General features: G+C 39.0%; 1 protein-coding gene across 1 annotated transcript in view; it reads right to left on the reverse strand.

Moving 5' to 3' along the window:
- Nucleotides 1-2,886: 2,886 nt before the first annotated feature.
- LOC136746996 (nectin-3-like protein) overlaps nucleotides 2,887-16,373 on the reverse strand; it is a 193,829-nt gene continuing 180,342 nt past the window's right edge. Inside the window, exons 7-8 of the mRNA XM_066699933.1 lie at nucleotides 15,556-15,640; nucleotides 2,887-3,800 (exon numbers count right to left, since the gene is read on the reverse strand). Coding sequence (XP_066556030.1) covers nucleotides 3,639-3,800; nucleotides 15,556-15,640 — 247 coding nt within the window. The 3' untranslated portion in view covers nucleotides 2,887-3,638. The remainder of the gene's footprint in view (nucleotides 3,801-15,555; nucleotides 15,641-16,373) is intronic.

The raw sequence follows: 16,373 nt of genomic DNA on the forward strand, positions 1-16,373 counted from the left end.
TCAGCAGAAGGTGAGGAAGAGTGGGGGAAAAACAGGAGATCCGATTTGGAGAATTGGGGGAATTGTTACTACTACTTGTTTCTTGTAATTAAGCAGGATCTTAAAACTAATTTAATTTGTGTGTGTATTTTGTGGGATGGTGATGAGGCAATTTTTATGAAGGACAAATACTTTTTATGTTTAATTCTCCCTTTTTTTAAAGATTTTTTTAAAGATATGTCACACCCACACATTCACACAAACATATGTCCTACGAACTATGCACTGCCAATCCACCCACTTAATTTAACACTGTCCACAGTGTGAAATAGGACTGATGCAGCTTTCAATTATACTACTGTGGGCTCATTGGTACCCGGTAAGCTGCTTGTTGGACAACAATCTGAGGAAACCTTGGCAGACTCAAGTGCACCCCACCCAAGCAGCAGTGATACACTTTCCTAACCCAATTCCAGTTGGCTAGGAATGTCTGGAGTTGTTACACTTGATTTAAAAAAAAAAAAAAAAAAAAAAAAAAAAAAAGTTTGTAAAAGACTGTAGATTCTTATACTGAATTTAGCCTGATGTGCATTGAAGTCTGCTTTTCTAATAAGGCAAATGAATGAATCAATCTTGTAACACATAGACTGTCATTCCTTTTTAGCTTCCCTGCTGTGAGATGGCTCTTTCCCTTTTAATCAAATTATGAAAAACAACTGGAGTGCATGTTCTTGCACAGTTCAATGCTTAAGGTCATAACAAGAGAGAACAAAGGGAAGAGTTTGAAACATGTAATTAAAACTAATGCCTTGGCAATTTGTGTGGTTGCCAGGATTTGGTTTAATCTGAAAAAAGCAATATGTTATAGTTAACTGTGTGACTAAACTATGCTGGAATTGGGTGGGCTTTAAGTGGGCCAGGTTTCTTTTGGTTTGCAACAAAACAGCAGTCGCTGTGAGCCAGGAACCGAAGATCTTACAGTAATTTCAACCATTGATATATAAAATAATTTGCCTTTCACCATGATATGTATTTCTTCAAAGAAACTGAAATCTTTGAAGGGTAGGGCTCTTGAATTAATAAATTATGTTTGTAAAAACAATAAACCTTACTGAACTTTACCCTGTATAGGAATCCATCATCTGAAGAATCAGTGATCTGCAATCAGATCAGTTCAATTTAACCTGAATCTCCAGACAAACAAGGAGTGACTGGTGTATGATGATGATGTGATGAGCTGTCCCCCAGCCAGCCTCTACCCACCCCTCCCTAGCAGTGCACTGAATTTTGTGAATCACTACAGGTACAGAAAACAACAGGTCCAGGACTGAAAAGCAGATGGAATGAGGCTACAGGATACATCCTGCATTCTTGGTGAAGGTCTTTAGTGGATGTGTTACAGAGGTCCTTTTTACTGTTTTTTTAAAGGAAGTCCATGCCCGTGTATATAATCACCCCCCAAAACAGCTGTTCCCACATTGTTCCCACCATGACTGGCTCCCTTCCTCTATAAAACAGGGAAGCAATCTGTATTATGTGGTGAGAAGACAAACTAGACTTTGCTTTTGGGATAACGACTTGTATTACAGACTCAGATTGGACTGTTTGTTGTTTGTCATGTGTTTGTGTTAATTGTTAGTATAGAGAGGGATCTGTGGTATACTTGTAGTTTTGTTTATCTTTTGTTAAATTAACACACTTGTTTCCACCACATTCCTATCTCAGTGTTCCTTAAACCATACCTGTGAGCCTGCTGGACCTACCCATCCACACTGTCGCAGTAGGCTGTCTCAAATTAACCGCATTCTGTATATTTACAATAATAAAACGTGTCTGAGGGTTCATTGTATGAACACCTTTATTTTGTATCGTATTTGCAGCAATCTGATATGTTAATCAAAACAACAAACACAAAGAACTACCCTTAACCCTATATTATGCTTCAAAAGATTCAGCAAAGTTTATTCTTATAATACCTTTGTTTTTATATGCTTAAACTGTTGCTTTGGTTATGGGATTTTTACCCGATACCCATATAAACCTACCACATACACTCACCTAAAGGATTATTAGGAACACCATACTAATACTGTGTTTGACCCACTTTCACCTTCAGAACTGCCTTAATTCTACGTGGCATTGATTCAACAAGGTGCTGAAAGCATTCTTTAGAAATGTTGGCCCATATTGATAGGATAGCATCTTGCAGTTGATGGAGATTTGTGGGATGCACATCCAGGGCACGAAGCTCCCGTTCCACCACATCCCAAAGATGCTCTATTGGGTTGAGATCTGGTGACTGTGGGGGCCAGTTTAGTACAGTGAACTCATTGTCATGTTCAAGAAACCAATTTGAAATGATTCGACCTTTGTGACATGGTGCATTATCCTGCTGGAAGTAGCCATCAGAGGATGGGTACATGGTGGTCATAAAGGGATGGACATGGTCAGAAACAATGCTCAGGTAGGCCGTGGCATTTAAACGATGCCCACTTGGCACTAAGGGGCCTAAAGTGTGCCAAGAAAACATCCCCCACACCATTACACCACCACCACCAGCCTGCACAGTGGTAACAAGGCATGATGGATCCATGTTCTCATTCTGTTTACGCCAAATTCTGACTCTACCATCTGAATGTCTCAACAGAAATCGAGACTCATCAGACCAGGCAACATTTTTCCAGTCTTCAACTGTCCAATTTTGGTGAGCTTGTGCAAATTGTAGCCTCTTTTTCCTATTTGTAGTGGAGATGAGTGGTACCCGGTGGGGTCTTCTGCTGTTGTAGCCCATCCGCCTCAAGGTTGTACGTGTTGTGGCTTCACAAATGCTTTGCTGCATACCTCGGTTGTAACGAGTGGTTATTTCAGTCAAAGTTGCTCTTCTATCAGCTTGAATCAGTCGGCCCATTCTCCTCTGACCTCTAGCATCAACAAGGCATTTTCGCCCACAGGACTGCCGCATACTGGATGTTTTTCCCTTTTCACACCATTCTTTGTAAACCCTAGAAATGGTTGTGCGGGAAAATCCCAGTATCTGAGCAGATTGTGAAATACTCAGACCGGCCCGTCTGGCACCAACAACCATGCCACGCTCAACATTGCTTAAATCACCTTTCTTTCCCATTCAGACATTCAGTTTGGAGTTCAGGAGATTGTCTTGACCAGGACCACACCCCTAAATGCATTGAAGCAACTGCCATGTGATTGGTTGGTTAGATAATTGCATTAATGAGAAATTGAACAGGTGTTCCTAATAATCCTTTAGGTGAGTGTATATAAAACATACACAAATAATCAGTGTTTTAAGAATCGTAAAATACAAAGCTTCTAAATTCTAAAAAGAATAAGAGGCAGTGTATTTATAAGGACATGTTCTAAAAATCCTATTGAAGAAAAAAGTACAAATTTTTTTAAAAATATATGCACAGCACTTCAGCAGAACTGGCAGTTCTTATCTCATTATAAACATCACATCCTACAGTACATTCTGTAAGTTACCATCTAACACTGAGACTTGTTTAGACTAAAACTTATTATTCACTGGATCTTCATTGTCATAAACGTATACATTAAATTATGCAATGGCTGTTTTGTTTGCCTCCCTTTCTTTTTCAGATGCCATTCATGCAGCACTCTCAGGACAGCCCCCAACAGTGTATTTACACATAATGTTCACGATGATTGATGTAGACTTTTTCAGAGCCACTGGTGTGACATATCCACTCCTGGTAAGAGAGCTGTTCATGAGAAGAACTCCTGTGCTCCCAGTAATCTGGTATTGTGTTCCCTTGAAAAAGGTGGTGACTGTCACTTTTCCTGGTCTGGAATGGAAAACAAACAGCATTAGAAACATAATAATAGAAAGAAAATGTTGTATAGCGTGTAAAAAAGGGATAGAGACAAAACAAAATACAAAGAATATATAGAACTACAAAAATATGTTAAGAGAGGGATCAGGAAAGCAAACAGGGAAATAGAAAGAAACATAGCTCTTGGAGCTAAAACTAATGCAAAAAGCTTCAAACCCTAAGAGAGATCAGGATAAATGGGGAGGAGGTACTAAAGGGGTTAGCAGAATTCAAAACAAGCAAATCACCTGGACCAGATTATATATTTCCAACAGTACTTAAAGAAATGAGGGAAATTATTTATAGACCGTTAACTAAAATATTCCAAATGACACATAGAACAGGGGATGTGCCAACTGATTGGGAAACTGCTAATGTCATACCTATCCACAAGAAAGGGGAGAAAACTGAGCCAGGAAATTACTGACCAATCAGTCTTACCTGCACTACTTGTCAAATTTTTGAAAAAATGATTAGACAGAAAATAGAGGCGCATCCCTCTGAGCCCCCCACATTTTCGCCTGTTTTTACTGTTGTCATATTTTTACTTATAACTATGTAACTACAAGTGCCTGAGCCAAGTGTCGTATATGGAAACACTCAGCACAAAACTGGAGATTCAGAAAATAACAAATAATTGTGTTTGCCCCACCAGAGTTAATAAAGAAATCAAAAAATTGAAGAAAAACAAAAGCGCTCATAAGAAAAAAGTGAATTTATGGTCAATATAATACTTTTTTAGTGCTCCAGGCAGACACTGGACAGTAATACTTCAAAGTCTTATGAACTTCTGTAAAAAATAACTCAAATCTAACCTCCAGAACAGAAATTACAGCCATTTATATTAGACTACCAACAGCCTGAATAACTATATCCAAATAAAAAAGAATACTAAATAGGGAAACAGAGTTCCAAACATCTGGCTTTTGAATACTGTCACTTTAGGCATTACATAGACACAGGCTATTCTTTACTGTTGTTGCAGTAACTCATCCCAGCCACCACGCTGCCATGTAGTTCTATTCTAATACAGAATGCACTGTCAGTGGCTTTCATAGTTTTGTAAACAGAGTCAGCATCTGTGATTTCTTTTTGAAGGGTAAGGTGTTTTAGTTTTTGTGCCCGATTCCATTTTTGTACTTTATATTTGGTTTTCCTGCTGTCTTTTTGCTCTGTCTGAGAACCATGTCTATTCTATTCTGTATTGATGTGCAGTTCGCAAACGATTTGTTCTTTTTGGAATCATTTTGGTGACCGATGGGAATCGGATCCATGTCCGCATTGAATCAGCTCGCGGTGCTCAATGACTGACTGACTCTCCAGTCTGGCTGATTCGTTCGTCCTGACGAGTCATTTAGTGATGGGGAGTTCGATTCTTTTTAGTGACTTGATTAATTTGATTCAGTTCAGTTTGGTGAATCGATTCATTTCGTTCATGTCATTCATTTCGTTCACTGATTCAGTGACTAGAACCAATGCAGACCAAATCAGGACTGGTTAGATAGACTTGAACTGGAACGAATGAGTCGTTCACTGCACACCACAAAAGCTAGAAAAAGTCTATATTTGACTGGGTTAAATTAAAAACAGTTGTGACAAATATATATTTAAAATCCCAGAGATAACAACAGTTTGAAGCATTAACATTATTTAGGAAATACAATTAATCTAATTAAATTTAATATATTGTATGGACAAGGGCGTCTGCTAAGAAATATTATTATTATTATTATTATTATTATTATTATTAATAATAATAATAATAATAATAATAATAATAATAATAATATGGTTACATAAATGTCTTACGCATAGGTGTATCTCAATTATTATTAATATGAATAATAATTATTATACAGTGAGGGAAAAAAGCATTTGATCCCTTGCTGATTTTGTACGTTTGCCCACTGACAAAGAAATGATCAGTCTATAATTTTAATGGTAGGTGTATTTTAACAGTGAGAGACAGAATAACAACAATAAAATCCAGAAAAACGCATTTCAAAAAAGTGATTTGCATGTTAATGAGGGAAATAAGTATTTGATCCCCTATCAATCAGCAAGATTTCTGGCTCCCAGGTGTCTTTTATACAGGTAACAAGCTGAGATTAGGAGCATTCTCTTAAAGGGAGTGCTCCTAATCTCAGCTCGTTACCTGTATAAAAGACACCTGTCCACAGAAGCAATCAATCAATCAATCAGATTCCAAACTCTCCACCATGGCCAAGACCAAAGAGCTGTCCAAGTAAGTCAGGGACAAGATTTTAGACCTACACAAGGCTGGAATGGGCTACAAGACCATCGCCAAGCAGCTTGGTGAGAAGGTGACAACAGCTGGTGCGATTATTCGCAAATGGAAGAAACACAAAATAACTGTCAGTCTCCCTCGATCTGGGGCTCCATGCAAGATCTCACCTCGTGGAGTTTCAATGATCATGAGAACGGTGAGGAATCAGCCCAGAACTACATGGGAGGATCTTGTTAATGATCTCAAGGCAGCTGGGACCATAGTCACCAAGAAAACAATTGGTAACATACTATGCCGTGAAGGACTGAATTCCTGCAGCGCCCACAAGGTCCCCCAGCTCAAGAAAGCACATGTACAGACCCGTCTGAAGTTTGCCAATGAAGATCTGAATGATTCAGAGGAGAACTGGGTGAAAGTGTTTGGTCAGATGAGACCAAAATCGAGCTCTTTGGCATCAACTCAACTCGCTGTGTTTGGAGGAGGAGGAATGACCCCAAGAACATCATCCCCACTGTCAAACATGGAGGTGGAAACATTATGCTTTGGGGGTGTTTTTCTGCTAAGGGGACAGGTCAACTGCACCGCATCAAAGGGACGATGGATGGGGCCATGTACCGTCAAATCTTGGGTGAGAACCTCCTTCCCTCAGCCAGGGCATTGAAAATGGTTCGTGGATGGGTATTCCAGCATGACAATGACCCAAAACACACATCCAAGGCAACAAAGGAGTGGCTCAAGAAGAAGCACATTAAGGTCCTGGAGTGGCCTAGCCAGTCTCCAGACCTTAATCCCATAGAAAATCTGTGGAGGGAGCTGAAGGTTCGAGTTGCCAAACGTCAGCCTCGAAACCTTAATGACTTGGAGAGGATCTGCAAAGAGGAGTGGGACAAAATCCCTCCTGAGATGTGTGCAAACCTGGTGGCCAACTACAAGAAACATCTGACCTCTGTGATTGCCAACAAGGGTTTTGCCACCAAGTACTAAGTAGAAGGGGTCAAATACTTATTTCCCTCATTAACATGCAAATCAATGTATAACTTTTTTTAAATGCGTTTTTCTGGATTTTTTTGTTGTTATTCTGTTTCTCACTGTTAAAATACACCTACCATTAAAATTATAGACTGATCATTTATTTGTCAGTGGGCAAACGTACAAAATCAGCAGGGGATCAAAAACTTTTTTCCCTCACTGTAGGTCAGTTTGCTGATTTACCTCAAGATGACTTACAAGTATTAATAATAATTTGTGCAAAATGTTTTATGTGTATAAAACATTACAAAAACAGACCTCATAGCGATTTATTATATATTTTTGTTTTGTTTGGCAGACGTACCCAATGAATACGGACTGTAATATACACACACATTATGTACAGTATATAATATTGCATAAACGTCTAATCTCATTTTCTGACAGTACTCTATACTCGGTCTGGATGATGTAACTGACGCCATTTCAGTATCAGATCAGGGATCAGTATTATGACCTGTGCTTTTTCTAATCTATGTTAATGATCAGAACTCTGAGATAGTTAGCAAACTTGTCAAATTTGCAGATGATAGAAACTTACGTGTCTCATCAGATACAATCTCGGCAGCTCAGGTTATTCATAGGGATTTAAGAACATAAGAAAGTTTACAAACGAGAGGGGGCCATTCGACCCATCATGCTCGTTTGGTGTTCATTAATATCTAAGTGATCCAAGGATCCTATCCAGACTATTTTTAAATGTTCCCAAACTTTCAGCTTCTACCACATCACTGGGTAGTTTATTCCAGATTGTGACAACTCTCTGTGTGAAGAAGTGTCTCCTATTTTCCATCTTGAATGCCTTGAAGCCCAATTTCCATTTGTGTCCCCGGGTCCGTGTGTCCCTGCTGATCTGGAAAAGCTCCTCTGGTTTGATGTGGTTGATGCCTTTCATGATTTTGAAGACTTGGATCAAGTCCCCACGTAGTCTCCTTTGTTCCAGGGTGAAAAGGTTCAGTTCCCTCAGTCTCTCCGAGTAGGACACCCCCTTCAAACCTGGAATAAATCTGGTTGCTCTCTTCTGAACTGCCTCTAGAGCAGCGGTATCTTTCTTGAAGTGTGGAGCCCAGAACTGTACACAGTATTCCAGATGAGGTCTAACTAGCGCATTGTACAGTCTTAACATTACTTCCCTTGTTTTAAATTCTACACTTTTTTCAATATACCCTAACATTCTGTTTGCCTTTTTTATTGCTTCCCCACATTGTTTGGATGGAGAAAGTGAGGAGTCCACATAGACTCCTATGTCTTTCTCATGCATTACTTCATCTTGTTCTATTCCTCCCATAGTGTAATTACAGTGGACATTTTTATTACCTGCATGTAATACCTTGCACTTGTCCACATTGAATTTCATCTGCCAGGTGTCGGCCCACCATTGAATATTATCCAAGTCCCTTTGAACAACCTGTGCAACAGATATAACCGAAATTGTATCTGCTGAGCCACCTATTTTAGTATCATCTGCAAATTTGACATGTTGGCTAATAATGAGTCCAGATCATTAATATACCGTAGATTAGAAAAAGCAAAGGCCCTAATACTGATGCCTGTGGAACTCCACTAATAACCTCACTCCAGTTAGAAGCAACTCCTCTAATTGACACCCTCTGTTTCCTATACATCAACCAGTTCATAATCCATGTACTTACATTACCCTGAATACCTACAGCTTCCAAATTGAGGATCAGTCCAGAGGTCTGCACGGGACTGTTTTTTTCATCCCGCTCCTGCCCGCTCCCGCCAGGTTCTATCCCGCACCCACCCACTCCCGCTTACAATCCCCTCTGTGTTCACCCGCTATCGGCTTACAATGATTTTCTTCCCGAACCGACCGATCCCGCTAAATTTTGATCTTGTTTCCAGAATCTCACATTTAAAATTTCCCCTAAAGAAAGAGATAGATTGGGGATAACAAATATAAAATTTACGCTATAAAATAATTTTATACTGTCAACACAGTAGAAAAATGTCACATAGAAAAATACATTAAATACGACATCTGTCACTTAAAATTATAAGTCAAAAAATACGAACAAACGAAAACTGTTGTCTTACTAGCTATACTTTAAATTTTTTTTAAAACATCCATGCAAGAACAGAATGTCGCTGACTGACGACAGTTTCAGTACCGAATGTCTCTCCTCCAAAATCCGACCACAAAGGCTCAATGCGCTCTCTGAAGGGGCACTGTGGCTGGGATGCAAAGATCATATCTTGACTGCTCAGGGCAGGGAGCTGGGACTGTGTGAACAGCCCGCTCCCAACATCCTTTGACAAAAGCAGATCCGTGCTTTACTCACTCTTATCGACCCCCTGCACAGCCTGCTCTGAGCACTGTGTTATGCCCGAGCCTCAAGTAGTATATTCTTAAAATATAACCATCCATTTTCAACTGAATCTGTATCCAGTGTGCTTCTAAGTGCTACCTCATACCTTCAAGGTTTGCCTTTCTAAAATTGTAGACCACTATTTTAGACTTGGTCCTTGTTTTTTGAAAGAATGCCTCAAAACTAACCATATTGTGATCACAGTTTGCCCTTGGTTCTCTAACTAGTGTCACTCTGACTCTATCTTGATAATTTGCATGCATGTGCTCTCTCTGGTTAGTTCCCTGACAAATTGAGTTAGAAAGCAGTCATTTACCATCTAAACCATATTTCTGCTTCTGTAGTCCCAACTGGGCTTTCCCAGTCTATGTTTGGGAAATTGAAATCCCCATGATAACAGCCACATCCTTACTACATGCAGTCCTGATTACATTGTACAATGCAACATCTTTCTGAATATCTGAGTTGGGTGGTCTGTAACACACTCCTACCACTAATCCTCCGGTTTTTAATTCAAAAGTTTAACCCACAAAGATTGTTTCGTTACTGGGATCTAATTTGAGTTCTTCTGCCTCAGTGTCATTTCTGACATTTAATGCAACCCCCACCACCTATTCGATTTTGCCTGTCTCTCCTAAACTGTGTGTATCCTTTCAACTTGTATTCATCCCTGTCATTTTCTACAAGCTATGTTTCCGTCACTCCTACAACATCATAGTCACCCGCCAGCACTGTGGCTTCTAGGTCTAACATCTTGTTCCTTATACTCCTGGCATTGAGGTACAAACATTTCAGGACTTTCCTACTAGTAGTTCCCCTTGGTTTTCTTTCCTTAGTGAAACATCTCCCATTGTCAGAGCTCCTTGCCCCCCCATATCCCTAGTTTAAAAGATTCTCATTTACTATGCACATATGCTCTCCGAATGCATTACCCCCCCTTGTTTAGATGTAGACCGTCAGGTTTGTACAGGTCCCATCTATCCCAGAAGAAAGACCAATGCTCCATAAATTTAAAACCTTCTTCCCTACACCAAGATTTCAACCACATGTTAAACTTTCTAATCTCTGCCTGTCACCCTGGCCATGCACGTGGTACCGGAACTATTTCAGAGAAAACTACCATGGAGGTTCTGCTCTTTAGTGTCGTTCCTAACTCTTTAAATTTGTCTTGCAGTACCTCTGCCCTACCTTTTCCTATGTCATTGGTTCCAATGTGGACCATAATCAGTGGATTCCCCCCAGCTTTGGCCAGTAGCCCGTCTACTAGTTTAGGGAGATCTACAACCTGAGCACCAGGCAGGCAAGATACCATGCAGGTCTCCTTATCACTAGAACACACTGTGTGATCTACACTTATAAGAATCGAGTCTCCTACTGGAACTACCTCCCTGTTCTGGGGGAGAGTGGGCACCATGGTGCTCTGGTGCTCAACTGCCTTCCCATCACCCTGTGAGCTGTCACTCTCCAACTCGGTGTCCAGAAGTTTGAACCTGTTGGACATTTCTAGCTCTTGGGGTGTCTCTAAAGGTTGTGTGCACCCCTTTCTGCAGTTACGACCTACTGTAACCCAACAGTTCTCTACACTTTCCTGTTCTAAGGTCTCAACTCTCCTAGGTTTTGGGGTGCACACCATCTCTCTCATGGGCTGATTGACTAATTCTTCTATAATCACTAATACACCACAGATCAACAAGCTGGGCCTCAAGACCTTGGACCTTGATCTCTAGGATTTCAACATGCTGATACGTTCACAAATGAAATCTTCTTGGATGAGTTCATCCAGGAAGGCGATCATTCTGCAAACCTGACACTGTAGTGGCCACATGCTTCTAAATTTAGTAAGTTGTTGGTGCCCTAAACACTCTCTTGGTTTTTGTCCCCTAATTCAACTGCTTGACCTTTTGTCACCGAGAAACAGCGCAGCTCTTTCTCTGCAGCTGCTTAAATACCTTTGTGTTCAGCTCCTGGCCACCAATCGACACCTCACTGACTCACTGACTTCACCTCCAGATTCCCAGATTCCCTTTCCTTCAATCTAGTCTAACCACACAACAGCTGGACTGAATTAACTACAATTAAGGCAAACTAGAAATGAGATTTAATTAAATTAAGGCAAATCTAAAAACAAGTTTAGGAATGCTAAGACTTTCTCAAAGTAAAAACACAACAAAATAGCTCTCTCTTTCTCCCCCTGTCCCTTTCCCTGGCCTGTCCCTGTCCTGTCCTGTGTCTGACTTGGGTAACTCCTGAACACTTCTTTTTATATTAAATAATATTTAGTTGTGGGCCGACACCTGGCAGATGAAATTGTGGACAAGTGCAAGGTGATACATGCAGGTAACAAAAATGTCCACTATAATTATACTATGGGAGAAATAGAACTGGAAGAAGTAACACGTGAGAAAGATATAGGAGTTTATATGGACTCATCACTTTCCCCATCCAAACAATGTGGGGAAGTAATAAAAAAGGCAAACAAAATGCTAGGGTATAGTGTCAAAAGTGTAGAATTTAAAACAAGGGTGGTAATCTTAAGACTGTACAATGCACTAGTTAGAGCTCATGTGGAATACTGTGTACAGCTCTGGGCACCACACTTCAAGAAGGAAATCGCTGTTCTAGAGGTAGTTCAAAGGACAGCAACCAGACTCATTCCAGGTTTGAAGGGTATGTCATACTCGGAGAGATTGAGGGAACTGAACATTTTCACCCTGGAACAGAGGAGACTACATGGGGACTTGATTCAAATCTTTAAAATCATGAAAGGCAGGGACACACGGACCCGGGGACACAAATGGAAATCGGGCTTAAAAGCCTTCAAGACAGGAGACACTTCTTCACATAGACAGTCATCACAACCAGTGATGTGGTTGAAGCCAATAATTTGGGAACATTAAAAAAAGACTGGACATGATCCTTGGATCACTTAGTTATGAATGGACATCAAACAAGCATGATGGGCCGCATAGCCACCTCTCGTTTGTAAACTTTTGGTCACTTTACAATGAGTACATGGTATAACTCATGAATTAATATATGAATACCACAGGATAAACACATGAATATGTCTTGCACTTCATCTGAGTTCTTATGTTAATCTCATGTATAACAGGGTTAGGTATTAGGGTTAGGGTTAGGGTAAGTGTGGGTTAATGAACTCAGATGATGTTCATGATGTATTGATGTTTAAATCCTGTAGTATTCATATATTAATTAATGAGTTATACTGGTACCTTATTGTAAAGTGTTACCAAACTTTCTTATGTTCTTATGTTCTAAATGGATTAACACTCTGGTCAGTGTTGTGTTAACCAGCTACAAGCCTGCAGAATAATACAGACTCTGAATACATCCATACTGTTACATAATACTCTAACTTGTATGAAGTCCACTTATTGTTCCCGCTTCTTTGTTTAAAAAAACATGCACGGTTTTGAAGATCCATGCTTGTAGTGTTTGTCAATTAACAGAACATTTCAAGTAAACATTTCAAATATTCAAGACAGACAGACAGGCTGGCAGGCAGGCAGATAGACAGAGACAGACAGATAGATATACAGGTCTTAAAACATGATAGTCATTGATTAATTTAGTTTAATACATACTGTTCCACAAACTAGTGTTCAGAAAACTGAAGAATGATTAATGAACAAGATTAATGAACAATATAGATTTAATGAGATGACACAGAAGGGAGCATGCAGAGACTGCATTGAAGCATGCGGTTTAACATGGGTGTCCACATTGTTCTTCAGTAGGGCTACTAGCAGCACCCAATTCCTGAGTCTCTCCAACCTCTCTAATCTCATGTTTCGTTACTTTTATTTTCACCCACCAGTTCACCATTAAAAACATAGGGACACCTAGACACATGGCTAGAAAAGTTTCTGTATATAGTACTTTGTAATAAAGGAGAATACTGGACTAGGGCTGTCACCTGTGCTGAAACCTGGGCTGAATTGATAATGTTCTTATATTACCAGTATTTTGTACCTGTGGCCCTTGGGAGCACAACAACATTAGCGAAGCAAACAAAAGCTCACAACACAACAACATTAACCCACAACATTAACAGAAATGAAACATTTCTTAAAATGCTGCATTTCAAATCGCTCACAACGGAAATGTTTCGGACCACTAGGGACAGTTCAAAGTGGAATTGACGGTTTTGTCTTGGTCCATGACAATTCATCCATGTCAATTTGTTTGCGATAATTCTTCCCCCAATTGAGGAGCTCCCATCTTGTATCACTGACTTTCAAAAAACAAAGCATAGATCAGCACTATTGATCTCCATTCTTATCAAACATGGTTGACGATATTGTAGCAGAGGGAGAGTCTTAAACCCTTAATGTGGCTTGTGCTTTAAACATAACCATTACTTTTCAAAGTTTGTACATTTACAGTTAGACACGTCCTAATACATGAATAAAGGATGGATTTGTTTTTATTAACATAAACAATATGATTATGACCTTAAGCCCCTCATATAATCCACTGGAGCAAAACGCCCTAAGAACAAGCAGGAACTAAAGACAGTTGCTGTACAGACCTGGCAGTTTATCACCAGGGAAGAAACCCAGCATCTGGTGATGTCTATGGTTTCCAGACTTCAGACAGAAATTGACTGCAAAGGATTTGCAACCAAGTATTGAAACTCACAATTTTATTCATGATTATGTTAGTTTGTCCAATTACTTTTGAGCCCCTAAAATTGGGAGGACCACATATAAAAATTGGTGTAATTCCTACACAGTTCACCCAATTTGGATGTAACTACCCTCAAATTAAAGATGAAAGTCTACACTTAAAACACATCTTGATTGTTTCCTTTCAAAACTGTTGTGGTGGCGTACAGAGCCAAAAAGATGACAATTGTGTCACTGTCCAAATATTTATGGACCTAACTGTACATCCAAACTATAAATTACCAGACTGGCATTATTCTGTTACACAAAAGATTGAACATTTAAAGTGATATTAAAAGCGTAAGGGTCTTGTTTTTTCTAAACTCTATTTTAGCCAAGTGTGAATTGCTACGCTTAGTTTTTTTAAAGTTAGTGAGGCAAGACTGTCAATTCCACTTTGCACTGCCCGGAGCACTTCCGTCGTGAGTGATTTGAAATGCAGCGTTTGGTTTCTATTAATTCTGTTGTGTTGTGGTCCAATGCTGTTGTTGTGTCACTTAATGTAGCGGTGTTGTAAGTATTTGATTGTTTTCTGAAATGCAGCATTTTCCAAAATGTTTAATTTCTGTTAATGTTGTTGTGTTGTTAGCTTTTGTTTGCTTCACTAATGTTGTTGTGTTGTGCCCCTGAGGGCCACTGTAATATTGTAATAGTTTTTTCATCAAATTGTAAAGTATGCAAGTATTTTATTAATGTAGGCTATATATTTGTTAATGTTGTGTTTGTTGCAATTGTCAGAATTTTTTTATTTATATTTCTTTTGGGAATAAATGTATTGCCCTAATTTGCACAGTTTCTAACTGATCAATGAAGAGTAATTCAGTCTGATTGGTAGCATGAATATTGGTCCTTTACTCTTCTGTAAGACAGCACTTTACAACATTTTATCATGCTTCTTGCGTTATTAATACTTGTATTATTGATTTCCCCTTTGCTCCCTTTCCCACAGTCCTTGACTGCGACCTAACATCTTGACTGCACTTAGCTTTTATTTTCCAGGATGTAAGACCTAATTTATTGTATTTACTTGTGTAAATTGAAATCGGTACAATGTATTATGCTTCGAATTGCTTTGTATTATGTAAATTTGAATTTGTAACTGTATTCTTGCACTTTGTATTGCACTTATATTTTGTAAGTTGCCCTGGATAAGGGTGTCTGCCAAGAAGAAATAATAATAATAATAATAATAATAATAATAATAATAATAATAATAATAATAATAATAATAATAATAATAATGAATATGGATTTTTTTGTATGTAACTAATGAGGAATTATCAAAATTACCTTTAATTAAAAGCAACTATCATAGGCACTAATAAAGCAACACTATCAATTTACAAGTTTAGGAAGCTGCTTTTTTTCAATTCAGGGGCAATATTAAGAATTCTGGTACAGATGGCAGGCATACATAGTGAAAAGGAACTTACATGCATCTGGTTGACAGTCAGTGGGATGGACACGGCTCTCTCTGTATACTCAGGGGGGTGCTTGTGCGTTGGTGGGAGATCGATTCTGTGTCAGAGAGAAACCACACAGCACAGCTTGAAAGAAAGTGTGGAAAGACAGTGCTTGGCATACGCACAGTGGTTGTTAATTGGGCCATCTTTGGGAGTCACTCTGCATAAAACAAGCATCTCAAAATGTTTACAGAACTTCATTCGGAGAGAATAAATAAATAACCTATGAAACAGACAGGCCAAAGTGAAATAACATGTTGAACAATCTTCCTTAATTGCTGGCAGTCTATATTCCCATAGGACCTAGACTTATGTTGTGAAGTGTCTAAGTGGGAGAGGAAGTCTCATTATAAACTGAATGTTTTCATTAAGAAATTGGTAGAGTTGCTCTAATTTGTGAATAACTTTACTTGGCATGTGCAAAGATACAAATAATACAGGTGCAGCCACACAGTATAGCCAATTGATGGTGGATCTACCCAGCAAAATATATATACAAAAAAAGACCCTGATCTTAATTTCAAGATGTGAGGTTAATGACACTTAAACAGCAAATCTGAATGTTTGACTTTAACACCATGCGTGTTCAATTTAACACTTTTGAAGTGTATGAACTTGGATTGAATGTAGCAGTTTCCCAGGTCAACTTCCAGTCTTAGTTTTTAAAATGATTGTCTTGGTATATTAAACATTAACAAAAATAATTATATATAGAGTATTTTTTAAATAAGACTGAGATTGTATAAAAGGGGGTCAACCAAGATGTATAACATCAAAAAGCTGGAACC

The sequence above is a fragment of the Amia ocellicauda genome, chromosome 3, assembly GCF_036373705.1.
Source record: "Amia ocellicauda isolate fAmiCal2 chromosome 3, fAmiCal2.hap1, whole genome shotgun sequence".
In the NCBI taxonomy this organism is placed as follows: Eukaryota; Metazoa; Chordata; class Actinopteri; order Amiiformes; family Amiidae; genus Amia; species Amia ocellicauda.